This window comes from Haliotis cracherodii, unplaced genomic scaffold (genome assembly GCF_022045235.1).
Source record: "Haliotis cracherodii isolate W230 unplaced genomic scaffold, xgHalCrac1.p SCAF_2, whole genome shotgun sequence".
In the NCBI taxonomy this organism is placed as follows: Eukaryota; Metazoa; Mollusca; class Gastropoda; order Lepetellida; family Haliotidae; genus Haliotis; species Haliotis cracherodii.
In genome coordinates, this window is record NW_027266275.1 from 70060619 (window position 1) to 70079885 (window position 19267).

The window sequence follows — 19267 nt, forward strand, 5'->3', positions numbered from 1 at the left end:
GTCATTTATTCATGGTATACTTGCAAAATGTGAAATGAATAAAGTATGTGCAGAAAAAAAACTAATCGAATCTCATCATCAGTTGTATGTTGAATGAACCTGTGCTTGTATGTGTGCACGTGTGTGTGTGTGTGTGTGTGTGTGCGTGCGTGCGTGTGTGTGTGTGCGTGCGTGCGTGCGTGTGCGTGCGTGTGTGCGTGCGTGCGTGCGTGCGTGTGCGTGTGTGTGTGCGTGCGTGCGCGCGTGTGCGCGTGCGTGAATGTACACGAATATAAAACCATCTTACATTCGTTTCATGTATCCATATAGTATGACGAAGCACAAATATATATCGATGTAGAAACATTCCCATCCACCGCCACATCAGATCGATAAACGAGTCCAAGATCAAACATTAATATTGTCCATTTAATTCCATTTCTAAACACTGAGTGTGGCTCGCAAATTAAACAAAATAGTTCTATGACAAAATAAATACCAGTCTAGCGACTCACAAACACTTTGAAATACACCAGTTGAGTTTGAAATTGATTAGAACTCAATTTCCCTCCATTTCACGTCAACTTGTATTCAAATACGCTCTGTGTTTGTCTCTGTCCCTTGTCAATAGACAAATTGCTTGAAATGGACGCCCCGTCTTTCTACCCTGGAAGACGAGAGCACGACATGGCCTTCCTTCAGGCTAAATCGGATAAGTAGGAACCTAGAAATGGGGGATGCATCATCTTTTTATGAAGACTGGCAATTTTTATCTCTTTGAAGAAATAATCGAACGGTTTAGAAACGCTAGTCTGGATATGTTAGTGATAGGCAGTGAGCATATTCCCACACGTTATAATCACTGATGATTAGGATTTTGTTTTTTGTTTATTTGTTTAACCCACATTCAACAATATTCTAACTATATGACGGCGCTCGACCAAACAATCCAGTGATTCACATCATGAGCATCTATCTACGTAATCGGGATACGATGACATACATCAATCAAGTCAGCGAGTCTGACAACCCGATCCCGTTAGTCGCTTATTCTAACCCTGATCGTCACAGGTGATAAATTATTATTCTTGACAACGGTATGAGGATCTATACCGAAACGTCGCCTTTACAGTATGAAAGAAGTTGTTATCCATAAATTGTGTCTACTTTGTTCACATGTGATAATTATTCAGATCGGTTGGTGCAGCCCGTCCTTCGAGCGGTGTCAGATTATTTAGACGTTTAGAACATTCTGGTAAAGCTGCGTCAACCTTGTCTGATGGCTGCAACCATTAGGGTGTGTTGGTTTGATCTTCGCTGCATAGACTTCGACGTGACTGTCCTCAGTGCTGCTACTCCGTGGGATCATAACCGGATCCGTTACCATGGTTTCCTCATAATTGCAATAGGAGCCGACTAAATGGGGATCGGGTGACCGCAGTGTGGGACCGACGGCTTGGCGTTGCTGATGTTTTCAGTGCCTGGTTTTTACTTGTGCAAAATTGATTATTTGCAAGCCGTCGGTATATAGATGGAACATTGCCGCGTGGGGCGACATTCAATCTCTCACACGTGGCTGGTATGATACAAAGATACAAAGAAACCCCACAAAACGCCCAACCATAATGAAATCCTCTCAAGTATGATGGCCGAGACATCGTTTTCTGGCGGTAAAGAAATATCCCCTCTTGACCACTGTAGGGGGCGCATGTGGTATCTGTTTCATTTGAGAGGGAATGTTGAAATTTTCTCACTATTTACTAAAACATAATTTAACTGTGCAGACGTAGGTGGTTTTAATACAATCCACGTGTTTCTGTGTAAAATGTAGTTGACTGATCTATGCCCTATTAAGGTATTTTATGTGAGCATCACGTCATCAGCGCGTGGCGGGTGATGGCAATAAGCTCTAAATAAATCAGGTTAAATTCTAAATATATACTTTTCGAAAAAAGTCAAGAAGACTATGGTTAGTCAGTCATTGCTGATTGTATTTCAAAATTTAATCTTATAATTTGGGGTGTTCTTTAACTTGTTTTGAGTAGCATATGATGTTACATTGTGTAATACTGTTGTCCGTAAATATTCCTTTTGACATTTTATTTATGATCAACTTATATTGTGTCACTTGTCTTAGGCAAATCAAATATATGTACTTGCATGTAGTAATTTGATCAACACCGCTGTGAGTGAGTGAGTATGGTTTTACGTCGCTTTTAACAATATTCCAGCAATATCACGACGGGGAACACCAGACATCGGCTTCACACATTGTACCCATGTGGGAATCAAACCTAGGTCTTCAGCGTGACGCTTTAACCACTAGGTTACCTCACCTCTCCCATCGCTGTGACAATAGCGTTATCACAGTTGATTTGTGTACTTGGGTAAACTACAGATATGGAGTGACATCCTAATTAGTGTGGCCACACAGTTAATGTTGATAACAATTTTAAGTGTATTACCATGATTATCTTTATCATATGTTAAATCAGCTATCATTCTAATATTTTATGTATAATTTAAGTATATTTTTTTCAAAATGTATGTATGTGGGTGGGTGGGTGGGTTGTGTTGTCTCTCTCTCTCTCTCTCTCTGTGTCAAGCTGTGTGGGTGTCTGAGTGCGTTTGCATGTGCGTGTGCGTGTGCGTGCGCCTGACTCACTGTATGTGTATACATGTAGTAAATAATCACATAACTCACACCATAAAGTTTAATAGAGAATAGTTACTTAAATTTCCTGCTTGAACAGAGAGCCTATACTAAAACCGGATATCTAGATGTATTTTACTCTGTATAATACATGTATTTTACAAGCACGTTAGTATTAAACTTATTTCCCGAAGACAGTTTGATCGAAAGGAATTATAAGAAACGAGTTGTTTTTAAATAATATTTACATCGCATTTACTTTTCTGTTTCCAATTTCTCGCTCAATCACTTTCTCTCATGACTAACCATAGTTATATGAAAGAATTGGGTGTTCTTTAAATTCTTTTGAATAGTATGTACTGTAAATCTTGAAATTAACGGTAGAGTTAATTCAATGAAAAAAATGCGAGTGGACTTAATTAATTAAACTTTGCATTAATGTCTCAGAAATGACTGTTGATAAAACGGCCTCACTGCACACTTTGAAAAGCGGAAATACCAACTTGAATATAAAAACAAACAACTCTCTATTTCCACAATACGATTTATTGAGAACAATATGCCATTCAAAGATTAGAAATTACATAATGGACATTTGGTGAGTTACCATTTCTTCGCTGAGGACTCCGCATACAGAATAAACATTGATATAACCTTAGTGTTGTTATTAGGAAAATAGTATTGTTTGAGGAAGTACACAACTCAGCGCTAATAAAGTATTTTATCAAGATCACGTGGACCAATCAGATCCCATCATTCTGACACGGAGGTATGATAAGTGGTGTTATTTGCCGTTTGTTTTGATTGACTGGAAAAATCTCAGCTCGCTTTTATGTTAAAACCAACCTCAGGATCCCCCAAACATATATAGAAAACAACAGCGATGAAAAAATAGCAATGACGAATATGACAAATGGCGTTTTCGTAAATACTTTCAACTCCTGGCATAATCATCTCGAAAACAACCATTCACGAAAATGGGACATTCCACATGAGTTCCATGAGTTCCATGAAGCAAAAAACTCAGGCCATGTATACGGAGGATTTCGTAAACCAAAAAGCATAAAGCATGTTCGGCCTGTTTCTACAAGCTTTGCGTCGTCGTTGTCTCTACAAGCTTTAGCAATTAGTTCACAGAGTAAGCAACGCTGGGCGGTTTCCCTCGTGATTCTAGCTCGCTGACGTAGTCAAAAGGATTCACGACCTGCGAAAAGAAATTACCGAAAAATCACAGTTGTATACATGTATTGACATTATTGGCATTGTGAACATATCTGAAGACGAAATATCGAAATCGAAATTTTATAAATAATCCATGATCAAAAGACTGAAGTGTCAGAAGTGTAACCTTACTATATATGCCAGCATGTAGTTCGATTTTACGTAGAGGTGTTGGGACAGTGGTTAAAGCGTTCGCTCGTCACACTGAAGACCCCGATTCGATTCCTCACATTGGTAAAAACAATGAAGCCCATTCCCTGAGTCCAACGCCGTGATATTGCTGGACATATTGCTAAAAGCGGCGTTAAATCACTCAATTTCGGGTCACCTACCAGATTATCCAGGAAGGTGAAACTATCTTTGAATCTCGAAGTTGCCAAGAAGGTAGCCAGTTCGCTGTCTATTTGTCTTGTTTCGCAGGTCTGAAGAAAAATGGGACAAATCTTTAGCGAAGAAAATATCAAAACTAACAATCATTATTTGCAAAACAATTATATCTCTGATTCGAACTTATTATTCCATGAAAAGGTTGATCGAAAGATATGTAGCAGCAAGGCAACAAAAGTTGTCTCCCTTGGGTTAACAAAAATCTTCACCATAGCGTGGCTGCCGTGTGTTTGCCGGAGACGGGTTCCTATCCATGATTTAACTCGTAGCTGTGACTGTTCTATTTGTTTAGTCTTTTACCAGTGTACGCCTGTTAATAAATCTCCATTATTGCAACAGAATTCTAATTCTTTATAAAAGGCTGCTACTATCTCTTGAGGAAATAAATCCGTTCCATTCAACTGTGATGGTACCCATGGCTTTCATTACTTAGGATTAGATCTCATTAATAACTATTTCATTTTTCTCATCACGAATCAACCCAAATAATTGTCTCGACCCTAAAGTTTTAAAAAAGAATATCCAAGCTGAATTCGGCTCCGGCTATGAATTTTTACAGCTCTATTCCACTTTTTGACAATATGCACTTTTTGATCTAACGATCATCAGTAATATAGGCCATATACACATTCTCTCTACATCTACTCAACTAGATATATATTTGTATATTAACCAAAAAGGTTCTCTCTACATCTACTCAACTAAATATATATTTGTATTAACCAAAAAGGACACCACAAACAAGGAGCTGAAAAACAGATCAGTTTGACATTATATAAAAAAATAACATACCTCTACACTTACATATGTGTGGGTCATCGGATCATTTACATTTTCAAGATGACCTTGACATTCAGCATCTACAAATCTACTCTTTTCCGACGATGCAGATAAAACATTTAATACCACAGTACGGACATGATGTGAAATCTGACATGCTCGATGTGACTGCGAAGAGTTATTTCCCCTGAAGTTACAACGTCGGACGGTACACAAAGGACTGAACTTACCCTGAACACATTCCTGACATCCAGCTTGAATTCCTTCTCATAGCCCTTGATGTCCCCCTTGTACACCACCGTGGACGGCCCCTTCCTCTCCGCTGGCAGCTTGAACATTCGGTACGTGACCGACACGAACCGAGCGTCACCTGAACAGAACATCCATTCGTTAAGAGCTGTTTCCCTGCAGGTTTCAGTACATCGCGATTTTTTTCCATGATAATAGCGAGTGAGTGAGTTGGGGTTTAACGCCGCTTTTAACAGTATTCCAGTTATATCGCGGCGTGTCAGCTTAATATGGGAGGAAAGCCCGAAGTGATTCAGGTCTCAGACGTTTGCCACTTCGGCGAAACCCACGAGCACGGGTATGGTGCTGACAAACCTAGAAACATAATCTGGGCGAACCGGGATTCGAACCCACAATCATAGATTTCTGGCATGCCCAAGGGACCCAACTCTGCACAGCGAATGACGGCGCCTTAGACGACTGGGCCACCCGTGCCCCCTCCATGATAATAATCGTATCCCGAGGTCATATATCGAGACAGAGCGACTCATGTTTAAAGAAACATGTTTGTTTATGTTAGGAAAGTAGTTTTTCTGTCGGTATGTGAATAATTTCTTAAGATATTGCTAGTTAAAGATATTTAAGCTGTTGTGGGTTACTGCTATTTTGGTTTAGAATCATCTTTCCCTGGCAAGGGCGTTAACTGACTGCAAAAGTCAAGTTTTCACCCTTGCCGAACGAGGCTGTAATTTCTGGGCTCGATCGTAGCGCTACCAGTGATATTTCGAGTTATGTCCCTTCCATGTCCTTCCTATAGACCAATCAGATTCCCTCTCTCATATAACATGCATTTGCTCCAAACAAAATGGCGGGGCCCAGTCAAGACGATCTGATCGATAATCAATATTGTAATAAATCGGGTCCTAACCCACGAAGTGCATCAAACCACTTGATCACCTTGATTAAAAACATGAAAAGATTTGCTACATATCTGTCGACGCACAGTGGACGGTACACGCTTTGCAAATCCTGCAGTCGACCGAAATTTGCAGGATGAAATCCGTTTTATTTACGAACCGGATGTTTAGTTCGTTACGCGATTTTTATTGGACTATACATAGACTCGTTTTTCCGGAATTCCAGCCTAGCTCGGCTTGGGTGAAAACTGGACCTTTATAGTCAGTTATCTCCCAATAGACCACCACAATATAACAACCACTAGACCACCCAACCGTGCTCGAGGTTGTAGCACATGTATTAGACGTGACTATTCTCCGTAGCTCACCCACAAGTGTCTTGTATTCCTCGTTGTTGATGGCTACAGTCGATATCTCCACGATACGTGGGGCACAGAAACCGACTTCTTTGGCGATATCGTGCAGCCTCTTCCAGTACAGAGACCCGGCGATACACATGCCTGAAGTATAGCGAGAATAATGTTTCACATTTAGCAGCAATTAGGGATTACAAATTATATATTAAGCACGAAGTGATTTCGAAGATCGCACATATATTTTTTAAACTGAAGCGAGAAAAACGACTTTTCAAGACTATAAATCTCCGTTTTATTTTTGTTTCTAAAGATATTGATAAAGTATCGTCATAAATCTGATTCACTCACAATATAAAGCCGATACTCAGATAACCATTTAAAATAAAATATTTTTGAGTAAATTACAATCAAAGACTTACAGAGTGTCTGTGTTCAAACATATGACACGACGATCTAATGAAAGGGAGACAACTCTACGGGAAATGTTTTCGTTTCGTAAAATCACAAACGCGATGCTACGAATGATCGTCGTTGTTTTCTTGTAGCCTAACCAGGTGAGTGAGGGAAATGCCTTACTCCACAGGTACTCATTCTTCCTGACCTCCTCAGGCAGGTCCTTGTTGCAATACACATCACTGAAGTACAGCTCTCCGCCGTCCTGGAAAGTCAAGTGAGGGCATCGTTAAATTGTTTGTTTGTTTGTTGTTTAACGCCGCACTCGGCAATATTCCAGCAATATGACGGCAGTCTATAAATAATCGAGTCTGGACCAGACAATCCAGTGATTGACATTATGACATTATGAGCATCGATCCACGACATTGGGATACGATGACATGCATCAACCAAGTCAGCGAGCCTGACCACCTGATCCCGTTAGTCGACTCTTACGACAAGCATAGTCGCCTTTTACGGTAAGCATGGGTTGCTGAAAACCTATTCTACCCCGGATCTTCACGGGTCGGGTTTCATTAAAAGCCGCTTTGAACACTACTGGTACGGCGGGTAGTGATGTAGATCGGAAACGTTTCCCACTTTGGTAAACTCACGAGAACGGCATAAGATGCTAAAAACCAAAGATCAAGTCTGTAATTCGAATCCACGATTAGCGGATCCTGGTACGTCGCAAGGACGCATCTCCGTTCACTGAATTACTTCGCTTTATACAGAGGCAGGGACCGTGGAGATGTTGCAATTATTCCAACTGCCTCCGTGCAGTGGATAGAGTCTGCCCGGAGAGTGGTCGGTGGTTCGATCCCCGACCGCATCATACGCACAATATGTTCATATAAGTGCAATAACCTTCAACGCGACTGGGAACCCATGTCATGTCACCACCAAATTTCCGTTACAAGTTAAATAGTATACGATAATTTAATTTGGCATACCACTCCTCGAAATTCCTGAGATACTTAGATACTTAGATACTATGCTAATGTTTAAAATGGATATTCAGACTGATGATACAACCCGCCAGTCCTTGCTTTATCCCTTTAATGCCGAGCGCCAGGCAGGGAGACAACAACTACCACCATTTAACGTCTTTAGTTATGACGCGGACAAGGGGTTGAACCACCGACCTCCGCTCTCCGGGCAGATTCAGCACTGTGAATGAGTTAGGTGTAATGCCGCTTTGGCGAGTCTTTCATTTACTTCATGGCGAGTCAGTGGTGAAAATTCGAGACGTGTACATCGGGGAAACCCATGAACTTGGTATGAACCAAGGATTATAATAATGGGCTCGAACCCACGATGTGGCAGTGTTTCAGGGGTGCAACTCTACAGAGCACGTTAGGTCGTTGTACCACCTGCTGGACCACCCGTTCCCTGCAAGTGAACTTGCTATGACCAGAGTGAGAGAGAGATTTTACGCCGCTTTTAGCAATATTGCCGCAAAATCATGTCATGGAACGCTAAAAATAGGCTTCACACAATATACCCATGTGGAGAATCGTACCCGAGTCTTCGTGATTAGCGACTACACTACCCAACCGCCCCGCTATGAAAAGAGTATAATGTTATATAACTCACCTTCAGCACCCGATATGCTTCTTGGAGTACCGCCTTCTTGTCCGAGGTTAGGTTGATCACGCCGTTTGATCTTAAGAGAAATAGAGAGTGAGTGAGCGAGTGTTGTTAATTTATTAACGCCGCACTCAGCAATATTCCAGCTATATGACGGCGTTCTGTAAATAATCGAGTCTGGACCAGACAAGACAGTAATTAACATCATTAGCTTCGATTTACGCAATTGGGATACGATGACATGCATCAGCCAAGTCACCGAGTGAGTGAGTTTGGGTTTACTCTGCTTTTATCATTATTTCAGGTACTAGTACATCATGGCGTGTCAGCTTCATGTGGAGAGAAGCTCAAAATGATGCGGGTCTCAGACGTTTATCACTTCGGTGAAACTCACGAGCACGAGGTATGGTGCTGGCACTCCTAGAAACATCATCGAGTCGAACCGGGATTCGAACCCACGATCATAGGCATCTGCGGGGGACACCAGAAATAGGCTCCATACATTGTACCCATGTGGGGAACCGAACCCGAGTATTCGGCGTGACGAGCGAACGCCTTAACAACTAGGCTAACCCCCCACCCCCATTCACGAAGGATGTTCGAGTTGATGTGATGGCAACGATAGGTTTACCTTGCACAGTATATAGTATTCTTTCTTTACCTGAACAGAATTAATGCATGTATCTACTGATTATATATGACTGAATATACTGAATTTTGCTAAAATATAGTTAAAACATTATGTATTAAATAATGCAACTGTATTTTTAAAAATTGTTTATCAATCTTTGGGATGTGCAAGACTATGATGCAGACATCTGTCTTCAGTGATCAAAATAAAATTATATACATGTAATGTATTTGAATTTCCCTTTAGCCCTTGGACCAAATTTCAACATAACGCAAAGTTAAATTCTTCCTGAAATTAAATAACTTGTGACATATATGTAAGGAACTTACAGTGAGTGAGGTTAATGCCGTTTTGAACAGTTTTTTTAATGACGTCACGACGTGTCAGTTTGATGTGGGAGGAACGCCCAGATTGGCACAAGCCGTAGATAAGGCAGGCCCAAAATAAACATGCATTGTATAAATTCGATACGAGAAGTGGGTAAATTATAGCACTTGGTTACCATTTCTGTCGTATGACGGCTTGTTAGCTTAACGTGAGAGATACGCCTGATGAGATGCAGACACCTCACAGAAACACTCAACCGTGGCACGTGTTTGCTGCTGACAGATCAAGGAGCATAAATGAAGTTTAACGCCTCTTTCAGCAGTTTTTCAGTTATAATCACGGCGACCCAACTTGTTGTGGGAGATAAGATTCAGTGATGAAGGTCATAGACGTTTGAAACTGACGAGTTGTATGGCGTCATAATCAAGGTTAATTTTCGGGTTTCGAACACACGATCCTCGGATTCTGGCGCAACTAAGGGAAGAAACTCTGAATCTTACACGACTGGGATGCCCATGATAATGTGAATTCAACCCGTTTCCAGAAACAAGTATCAATGGATTAAACGGAAAGGTCATAACGTATGAGGCATCTCACATGTATCGGGTTATTGTGTATACATCATGGCAAGCAGTTGTAAAACCAATCCTCAAACTACCTCAAAACAATGATATACACTTTTACAAAGGAATATTGTTAAAATAATTATCTGTGGAGGATGAAGGCACGTAAAACTGTGTTAAAAGTTGTGATCATAGCCAGGATCCGCTGTCTTGGGGGTAAGAACCCCGCTTCGATTATGTCCCCCGGTTTGTCTTTGTGGGCGTTCGTTCCACATGAGCGAGTATAGTTTTATGTCGCTTTTAGCAATATTCCAGCAATATTACGGCGGGGATACCAGAACAGGCTTCACACATTATACCCATGTGGGGAATCGAACCCAGGAATTCGGCGTCACGAGAGAACGCTTTAAGCACTCGGCTAACCCGCCACCCAATCCCAGATAACCGAAATAACTCGAATACTATTCAAGGCGGCGTGGAGCCCAACTCACTCACTCGCCAGTAGTACTCACACAAGAATATTACAGCTGTTGTCCTCAATGCCCTTCTCTCCCAGCTTCTCGATGTAGCCGACGTGAAACTCAACGTTAGGTTTACTGAAGCCGAACTTTTCAGTGTGGTAGCCCACGTGCTTGCTGGCAACTTCGATCTGTGGACAAACACTACAGCAATAAAACTGTCGAGATGAATTACAATCTGCTGTTTCAAGACAGCCCCCTCTCAAGCTGAAAGGGAAGCCTGGCAACGTAACTCAATATCATGTTCACGACGACAACAGCTCCAACTGAAATCTGTGTAAACCAGACATCGGTTATAACAACATTTCAAAAGTAACGAATGTTGTATTTGGGATAACACTTTCTTAGTAAAGTACAGATTCTCGTACTTTTTTGGGTTGAGTCCCGTCCGGGATTCGAACCCACACTTGCCAGAGTGTTGTTACATTTGACCACATTCTAAATGGCATTGTGTATTCATAGCTTTCTGCCATGGGAGCCGTGCCAATTCACACTTGTCAGAGGGGTACTCAAAGTGCGTGATCTAGACTACCAGTTGTCGGACCTTCATTTTGTGGAAGCTTCGGTGGCTGAGTGGGTTAGATCGCTGACTTACAGTGCTGGTGATTAAGTGTCTCACTCTGGCAAGTGTGGGTTAGAATCCCGGATTTTTATCAAGAATTTACGATTATTGTTGTATGTATAAAATTTCAGGACCCCAGTATAATATAGCCGTTCCCTTACGTTAATTAGATTTCTAATTATAACATTTAATGAGAAACCTAAGGAAAAAAACAAACCCGTATACATATCCTTGTTCATGGAGCTAGATTTCCTGTAATCCGGTCTGTATGATAAAATACCCGTTTATTAAACCATTTGTTCTTCGTGCAGTTTTGAGCTGCGTTTGCGTACCTGTCCTTGGAGGTTTTTTTTGGTTATTTCCCAAGATTTTCTTACATTTCATGATAAAATGACAAGAAAATGAATGATGATTACAAAATGGAATTCACTTGTATGGAGGATGAATGTTTTTGGTAAAGGTCTGTAGCAGATTGATTCTGTACATATATGTGAGGTGAACCCGGCATTGATCAAGGGGAGACAAGTATTGATGAGAAAAGTCAAACCTTAGCTATTTTAGTTCACATTACCTCAAACCAAAGCTTTATCAGAAATAATTAGTTACATTTACGCCAAACCAAAGCTATATTAGTTCACATTACCTCAAACCAAAGCTTTATTACAAATAATTAGTTTAATTCACGCCAAACCAAAACTTTACTATAAATAATTTGTTGTATTTACGTCAAAACAAAGTATATGAAGAAATAATTAATTTAATTTTCGTCAAACCAAAGCTTTATTTGGTCACTTTAAGTCAACCTAAAGCTTTACTTGTTTAATTTAAGTCCAACGCAAGCTATACTAGCTCAAATAAACAAAAATATACCGCAGTCGATAAAGATCAAATCTATGACGTCAATATGTCTCACGAAGCCATTGTAATTTCGCAAAGGTGTTGCCTACCAAACTTTCCGTCATATCCACCCCGACGATACTGCCTTCTGGGCCGATGAGTTTGCTGACGATGTAGGTGTCCCTTCCTGCACCACAGCCGAGGTCCACCACCCTCTGGCCCTCCAACTTCTCGGGGACGACCATGCCACACCCATAATACCTGGAACAAGAAGTGTAACATGGCATCATGTGCAGTGATGACGAGCGGTCTAAGGTCTGCGGTGCAGGGTTGCGTCCCTTGGGTATGCCATGGCCAGGTTCTAGTTACTAGTTACGGCCTGATGTTGATTCTTAGTTTGTCAGCTCCGTACCTGTCTCTCATCAAAGTGGTAAATGTCTAAGACCTGCATCACCTCGGGCTTTCCTCTTACGTCAATTGACTAGCCGTGAAGAAAATACTTTTCAAAGCGACGTTGAACCAATCATATCACTCATGGACTCTCTGAACAGTTTTGAGTTTTAAATCATTTAATTGAAAGTATCGGAGTTAATCGGCACTTAAATGCGAACACAAAACACTGATTATTTTACATTCATGTTAACATTTCGTAGTGAGGCCTTAAGGAGAGGACCACCTTCGTGGTCGAGTGGTAGAGGGTCCACCCGGAAAGCGGAAGGTCCGGGGTTCATTCCCCGCCGCGTCATACCAAAAGACGTTAAACGATGATACTTGTTGTTACCCTGCCTGGCTCTCTCCATTAAGGGACTAAACAAAGACTGGTCGGCTCAGAGTCAGTATACAGTGTCTGAGTTGGGTATTCATGTTAAACTGAGGCATGGTATCTCATTGGGCTGGCACTGTAAATCGGCATCAGTCCGGACAAGTACAAGCAGCCACGCACGCACGCCAATAATATGCCAATAATACCAAGGTGTTTTACATGCCCATAATACCAAGGTGTTTAACATGCCCAAAATACCAAGGTGTTTTACATGGTCATAATACCAAGGTGTTTTACATGCCAATAATACCAAGGTGTTTTACATGCCCATAATACCAAGGTGTTTTACATGCCCATAATACCAAGGTGTTTTACATGCCCATAATACCAAAGTGTTTTACATGCCCATAATACCAAGGTGTTTAACATGCCCATAATACCAAGGTGTTTTACATGGTCATAATACCAAGGTGTTTTACATGCCCATAAAAGGTGTTTTACAAGGTCATTATACCAAGGTGTTTTACATGCCCATAATACCAAGGTGTTTTACATGCCCATTATACCAAGGTGTTTTACATGCCCATAATACCAAGGTGTTTTACATGCCCATAATACCAAGGTGTTTTACAAGGTCATAATACCAAGGTGTTTTACATGCCCATAATACCAAGGTGTTTTACATGGTCATAATACCAAGGCGTATTACATGCCAATAATACAAACGTGTTTCACTTATCCATAATATTAAGATGTTTCCTTGACTTGATATCGTGGTGTTTCACTTGTCCATAATATTAAGATGTTTTCTTGACATGATATCGTGGTGTTTCATTTGTCCATAATATTAAGATGTTTCCTTGACTTGATATCGTGGTGTTTCACTTGTCCATAATATTAAGATGTTTCCTTGACATGGTATCGTGGTGTTTCATTTGTCCATAATATTAAGATGTTTCCTTGACATGATATCGTGGTGTTTTACTTGTCCATAATACCAAGATATTTTAAATGTCATGATATCCGTGAGTTTTCTGGTCCCTCATATCCTGGTGTCGTATATGCCCATGCTATTCTGGAGTCTAATGTGTCCACGATGTCCTGGTATGTTATTTCCAGGTGTTGAATATGTCCATTACAGTCTAATCCCAACATGTCCTCGGTATACTGTTAACGTTAGGGTTGCCAGACTAGGATCCTCATCGACTCTCTGACATGGCTATGCTGCCTGTCATCGTTGCTTTACCCTACCTATCAGTGATGATCTCACCTGTCCAAGACGTCCTTGTGTATGACAGAGATCGCCTCTTTGATATCCTGTGCTCTTCCGGACGTGATTGTCTTAAAGCCACACGACTCCCTTGACCAGTCGCTGTAGGCCTTCTTCACGGTGTCTTCTGGGTTCGAACTCATCGCAGCGGCACAACAATGGACTGGGAATACCCGAGAAAATAGAGATTTTTTCGTAAAATGAGTAAAACATTTCGTAAAACTAATTTTCTATATTTTCATAACAATTGTTGTATTGGTAAACGTGCAGTAGGTAAGTCGCTGGTGGGCTGAAGGAGGTTCTGATAACTGTCATCTTACTCGGAATACTTCCATTTAGAAGAAAAACTGTTACAGCTAACACTTTGAAATATTCAGATAGAGACTAAGAAAGTCTATGTCGAAATGCCGCACGGTATGGCCCGGGGCTGTATTAAAGTATCTGGTGATATGCCGGTTGAGGTATCAGGGGTCAAGGTAAACAGAAATTGTGAAACGTTATTTAGATTGAGTGAGTATGTAGTGATATGGTTCGTGCTGCTTTTAGCAATATTCCAGCAATATCACGGTGGGGGACATCATAAAGTGGAAATATATGGAGTTTTTAAAATGAAATGAGAGTAACTTAATCTGGACATATTTTAACCAATCGCATTCTGTGATTTAATCATGTTTCGTAATGAAGATAATCCATGCAATTTGTTCATAATTTTAAAAGAGGTAAAATGTTTAGGGGAAATATATCTCTTTTCGCTAAAGTTAACCCGTTTATGTTTTGTAAGAATAAACTATTGCGCATTGAGCGACTATCTCCTTTAGCTATAGGCGTAGTATAGAACTATATCACGCACTGACCTTGCAATGCTGAACATCGTATCTTGATACGTGAGTGATAATCTCTATTGTGCGCAACCTTTGCAATGTATTCATGTTATTCAGGCAGCAAGCGAGAAAGGTTTCAGCGAGAAATTCAGGTCAAACGCGCACTCAATCTTTCTCCCTTCACACTGCCAATCAAATTTATTGTTCAACACGATTTGATAAAAAAACAACAAATGAAAGACAACGCGGTTGATGTGAGAAATTTGTAATTAGTTGTCTTCATAATCACATGTATGGTGCTTGCTGTGCACAGTTAAGCAACGTATTGTTTCAAGTAGTTCACTGTATGATAAGATAAGACAAGATAAGATAAGATAATATTTATTGCAGAAATATTCCATAACGGGACAGATGCAATATTTCCTCCCACGACAATGTAATGATGCTCTGCAGCAATCTCTACTTGTTTAGAGTGAGTGAGTGAGTGAGTTGGGTTTAACGCCGCTTTTAACAGTATTCCAGTTATATCACGGCGTGTCAGCTTAATGTGGGAGAAAGCCCGAAGTGATGCAGGTCTCAGACGTTTACCACTTCGGCGAAACCCTCGTGCACGGGCATGGTGCTGACAAACCTAGAAACATAATCGGGGCGAACCGGGATTCGAACCCACAATCATAGGTTTCTGGCGTGCCCAAGGGACGCAACTCTGCATAGCGGTGCCTTAGACGTTTGGGCCACCCGTACCCCCTACCTGTTTAGAAACACATTAGTTAGACATATACGCGATATCAGGTCTGAAGGGGTACATACAAATATGTACCCATCCGAAAGTTGTTTTCTTTAAAAAAAATGTTCAATTCCACATAGTGGTTCACACTGGAAACATCTTTTCTTAACGTACATATTTCTCTATATGTGTCTAATGTTCGCGTTTCATTTGGCGGTGAGTATATGTGATCATTAAAAATCGTGAAGAATGCATATCGTCATTTCTTCACAACAAAGTCAATGGGTAACAACATGATATTGTTTGAATTGTAGTTGTTAACAAGCGAGTACTGCTAAACCTATTATGTATTGGACTCAAACAGAAATAGAGTTATCGTTCTTGTTTGAAGTAGTTTTCCTGTTCTAAATATACCTGTATGACATTCTTCAAGAAGGGCATGAGAAGACCATGAAATACAAGAGTTGATGACGAATTAAATTACATATTTGTATAAAACATTTTCCGTTTGGTAGATGTTTGTGAGCGGATGTATACACACATACATGTTTGTGTACAGTCTTATCTGTACTTGTAACAACAACGACCATAACGGCGACATCCGGATGTATAGTAACGCTGTGACATATATCATGAATATGCATGAGGGCGTCTATTTTTAGATACGGACTCCTGTGCATATATTGACATGTATCCTTCCGAAATAAATGCAACTTTTCCGATTACCACAGTATAACGTCTTTAAAACAACAGTTTAGTATGTTTGGCCGTGGAAAAGGCATCTCGTATGAAATAATGCTGCATGAATTTCATTAGCCCTGGGGGCATGTAGATATGTCTAAGGCTTCAAGTGAGCGTCGTGGTGTCAAACATATATGCGCAAACAGCATCTAGATCATGTCATTCGTGTCTGGGTCAAGCGTTAAGTTGTTAACAAGATAATAAATAGGAACACGTTCGCAGAGGAACAGTTACCTCGAAATATTGTCCAAGATATAAGCCTACCTTTTTCCAGCTGTGCGGTTGTGGAACAAAGTTTTGAGTCAAAGTCTTGCAGCGACCAGTGATGAGGAATGTGGGCTTGATAGACTTACCACAAGGCGTTTAATCAATTCTTGACTAAATTAATGCACGAATTGTATATTTGTTGACATAAATGTGAACTGTTTGGCTCTTATGTTATGTGGGGACATATCTGTGAACAGATTGTGACAGATCTACGTTCCTTCATTATTATTTATTTATATTTCTCAGAAACATTATTTACGCTATAATCATCTTTAAGTTTATGTCCGACTGTATACATGTAGGTATACTTACCTCAGAATGTGATGTGCCTGAATCAAAACCGACAAATGCGTCATATGAGCAATAAATGCTTATATAACGCTATCGCCCTTCCCTCGGAATAGTCCCGAAGCCTGGACGCGAGTCTACAGTGATTGTGCAAATTTAAGGTTATCACTATGTGATTCACTGTGCTTTGACCTACAAACGCCGGCTGTTGCCACGCCGTGTTACTCTGGGAAGGGGGGTATGGTCGGAGGGATGAGGGGGTGGGGGGTGGGGGGTGCGGGGTTATATACAGGGGTAAGAGTCGCATCGCATCAGTGCACAACACAGTACAGTACGTCAATTATACATGAGCTAGCTAGGTACACAGCTAGGTACTTGTGACACCCATTAAATTTGAGTTTATACAGCAGATGAGAATAACAAAGCTCTGACCTCACGCTTCTGAATTACTATTATTAATAAAACAATTTCTTTAGACGTCTTCTAAGCCCAAAACTTGAATCATTTTATCTATCTATTTTAGTGCAACAGATGTGACTTACTGCGAAGTGTTTGAATAAGTTTTCCATCTTTTCCTAATCTATTAAAGTTTGAGGTGTATTGTTTCTGATCTATTTAGATTATATTGCAGGCATTCTAATACAATTGATATTCATCTTCTACCGTACCCTGATCATTGAACATAATTTTAAAAGTATATCTGATGCTTTAGTATCTACCAGTTCAATTTGACCGCCTCCGTGGTCTAGTGGTAGAGCGTCCGCCCGGAGAGCGGAAGGTCCGGGGTTCGATCCCCGGCCGCGTCATACCAAAAGACGTTATAAGATGGTACTTGTTGTCACTCCGTCTGGCGCTCGGCATTAAGGGGTTAAAGCAAGGACTGGTCGGCTCGGAGTCAGTATACTGTATCTGAGTGGGGTATTCATGTTAAACTGCGGCATGGTATCTCAGTGTGCTAGCACTATAAATCAGTCCGGTCTAGTACAAGCAACCACACACACACGTGCATGCACGTCGCTATGTAAGTGCAATAATCTTGGACGCGACGTTAAACCCAATTTCACCTCACCTCACCTCACCAGTTCAATTTTATGAACACAGAGGTGAGGTAAGGTGAAATGGGATTTAACGTCGCGTCCAAGATTATTGCACTTATATAGCGACGTGCATGTACGTGTGTGTGTGTGAGTGTGCGCGTGTGTGTGCGTGCGTGCGTACCAGTCCGGACCGATGCCGATTAATAGTGCTAGCCCACTGAGATACCATGTCGCAGTTTAACATAAATACCCCACTCAGACACAGTATAACGACTCCGAGCCGACCAGTTCTTCGCTTTAGCCCCTTAATGCAGAACACCACACAGGGTAACAACAAGTACCATCTTTAACGTCTTTTGGTATGACGGGGCCGGGAATAAAACCCCTGACCTTCCGCTCTCCAGGCGGACGCTCTACCACTAGACCACGGAGGCGGTCTTATAAGCATTGAGACGTAGTTTAACCGACGAGTATAAAATGGTCGATCCTCAATGTTTATTAGATAAACCTTTACTGAGAAAACCTAAGAAACAAAAACCGTAAGTGGATAAAGATTAAATCTATTAATTATTTATGTCGACATGGTCTGACGTCAAGATGTCTTACGAAGCCAATGTAATTTGTTTTGCCTGCCAGATCTTCCGCCATGTCCAACCCGAAAACAAACTTGTTTTTCTGGGTTTTTTCTTTGAGTGTTTACCACATATCTATATTCTGCTATCTACCCGAGGTATATTTGCACACCGCGATCCCATCGTTTCTACGCTCCCCTTATATGGGAGTGATGACTGCCTCATTATGTTGGTTTGTTGTTTAACGCCGCAATCAGCAATATTCCAGCCATATGGCGACTGTCTGTAAATAATTGAGTCTGGACCAGGCAATCCAGTGATTGACATCATGAGCGAATGCCTCTTTAACCCTATTACTATTTTCTAATTGCACCACGTTTAACCGTCAGTCGTTTGACACATATGCCTATATACTTGTTTGACGTCTCGAGAAAGCTATCATTGCTATACAATCACTTGGCTTTAATCAGTGTTTTACCAGTTATACCAAGGCGTTTCACTTGTCCACAATACCAAGATTTTTACATGCCTCATTATACAAAGGTGTTTTACGTGCCCGCAACACCAAGGCGTTTTTTTTGTCCATAATACCAAGGTGTTTTACAAACCCCTAATACCAAGGTGTATTATATGTCTATAATACCAAGGTGTTTTCCATGACCGTAATGCCAGGGTGGTCTACTTGTCCATGATACGAAGGTGTTTAAAATGCCCGTTGTACCAAGGTATTTCACATGCACGCAACAGCAAGGGGTTTATTCTTCTCCACAATAATAAGGTGTCTTACATGCCCGTTA

General features: G+C 40.9%; 1 protein-coding gene across 2 annotated transcripts; it reads right to left on the reverse strand.

Moving 5' to 3' along the window:
* Positions 1–3637: 3637 nt before the first annotated feature.
* On the reverse strand, positions 3638–16991 carry LOC139468433 (arsenite methyltransferase-like). 2 transcript variants are annotated; one of them, XM_071250394.1, is made up of 10 exons: positions 16886–16991; positions 14018–14180; positions 12095–12245; positions 10580–10716; positions 8553–8622; positions 7098–7179; positions 6534–6665; positions 5251–5390; positions 4186–4275; positions 3638–3836 (listed from the first exon to the last, which is right to left on the reverse strand). In XM_071250394.1, exons 2-10 carry the CDS (start codon positions 14158–14160, stop codon positions 3759–3761), a joined length of 1023 nt encoding a protein of 340 aa, XP_071106495.1. In that variant the 5' UTR covers positions 14161–14180; positions 16886–16991; the 3' UTR covers positions 3638–3758. The 2 variants fall into 2 exon arrangements, with proteins under 2 accessions (XP_071106495.1, XP_071106494.1); XM_071250393.1 differs by lacking the exon at positions 16886–16991 and adding an exon at positions 16571–16679.
* Positions 16992–19267: the final 2276 nt, after the last annotated feature.

Coding starts and splice junctions, on each gene's coding strand:
- LOC139468433 (XM_071250394.1), bottom strand. CDS start 14,160: ATGAGTTCGAACCCAGAAGACACCGTGAAGAAGGCCTACAGCGACTGG. Junction 7,180..8,552: donor AAGCATATCGGGTGCTGAAG/GTGAGTTATATA, acceptor TTGACTTTCCAG/GACGGCGGAGAGCTGTACTT. Junction 6,666..7,097: donor GAAGAATGAGTACCTGTGGA/GTAAGGCATTTC, acceptor GCTATACTTCAG/GCATGTGTATCGCCGGGTCT.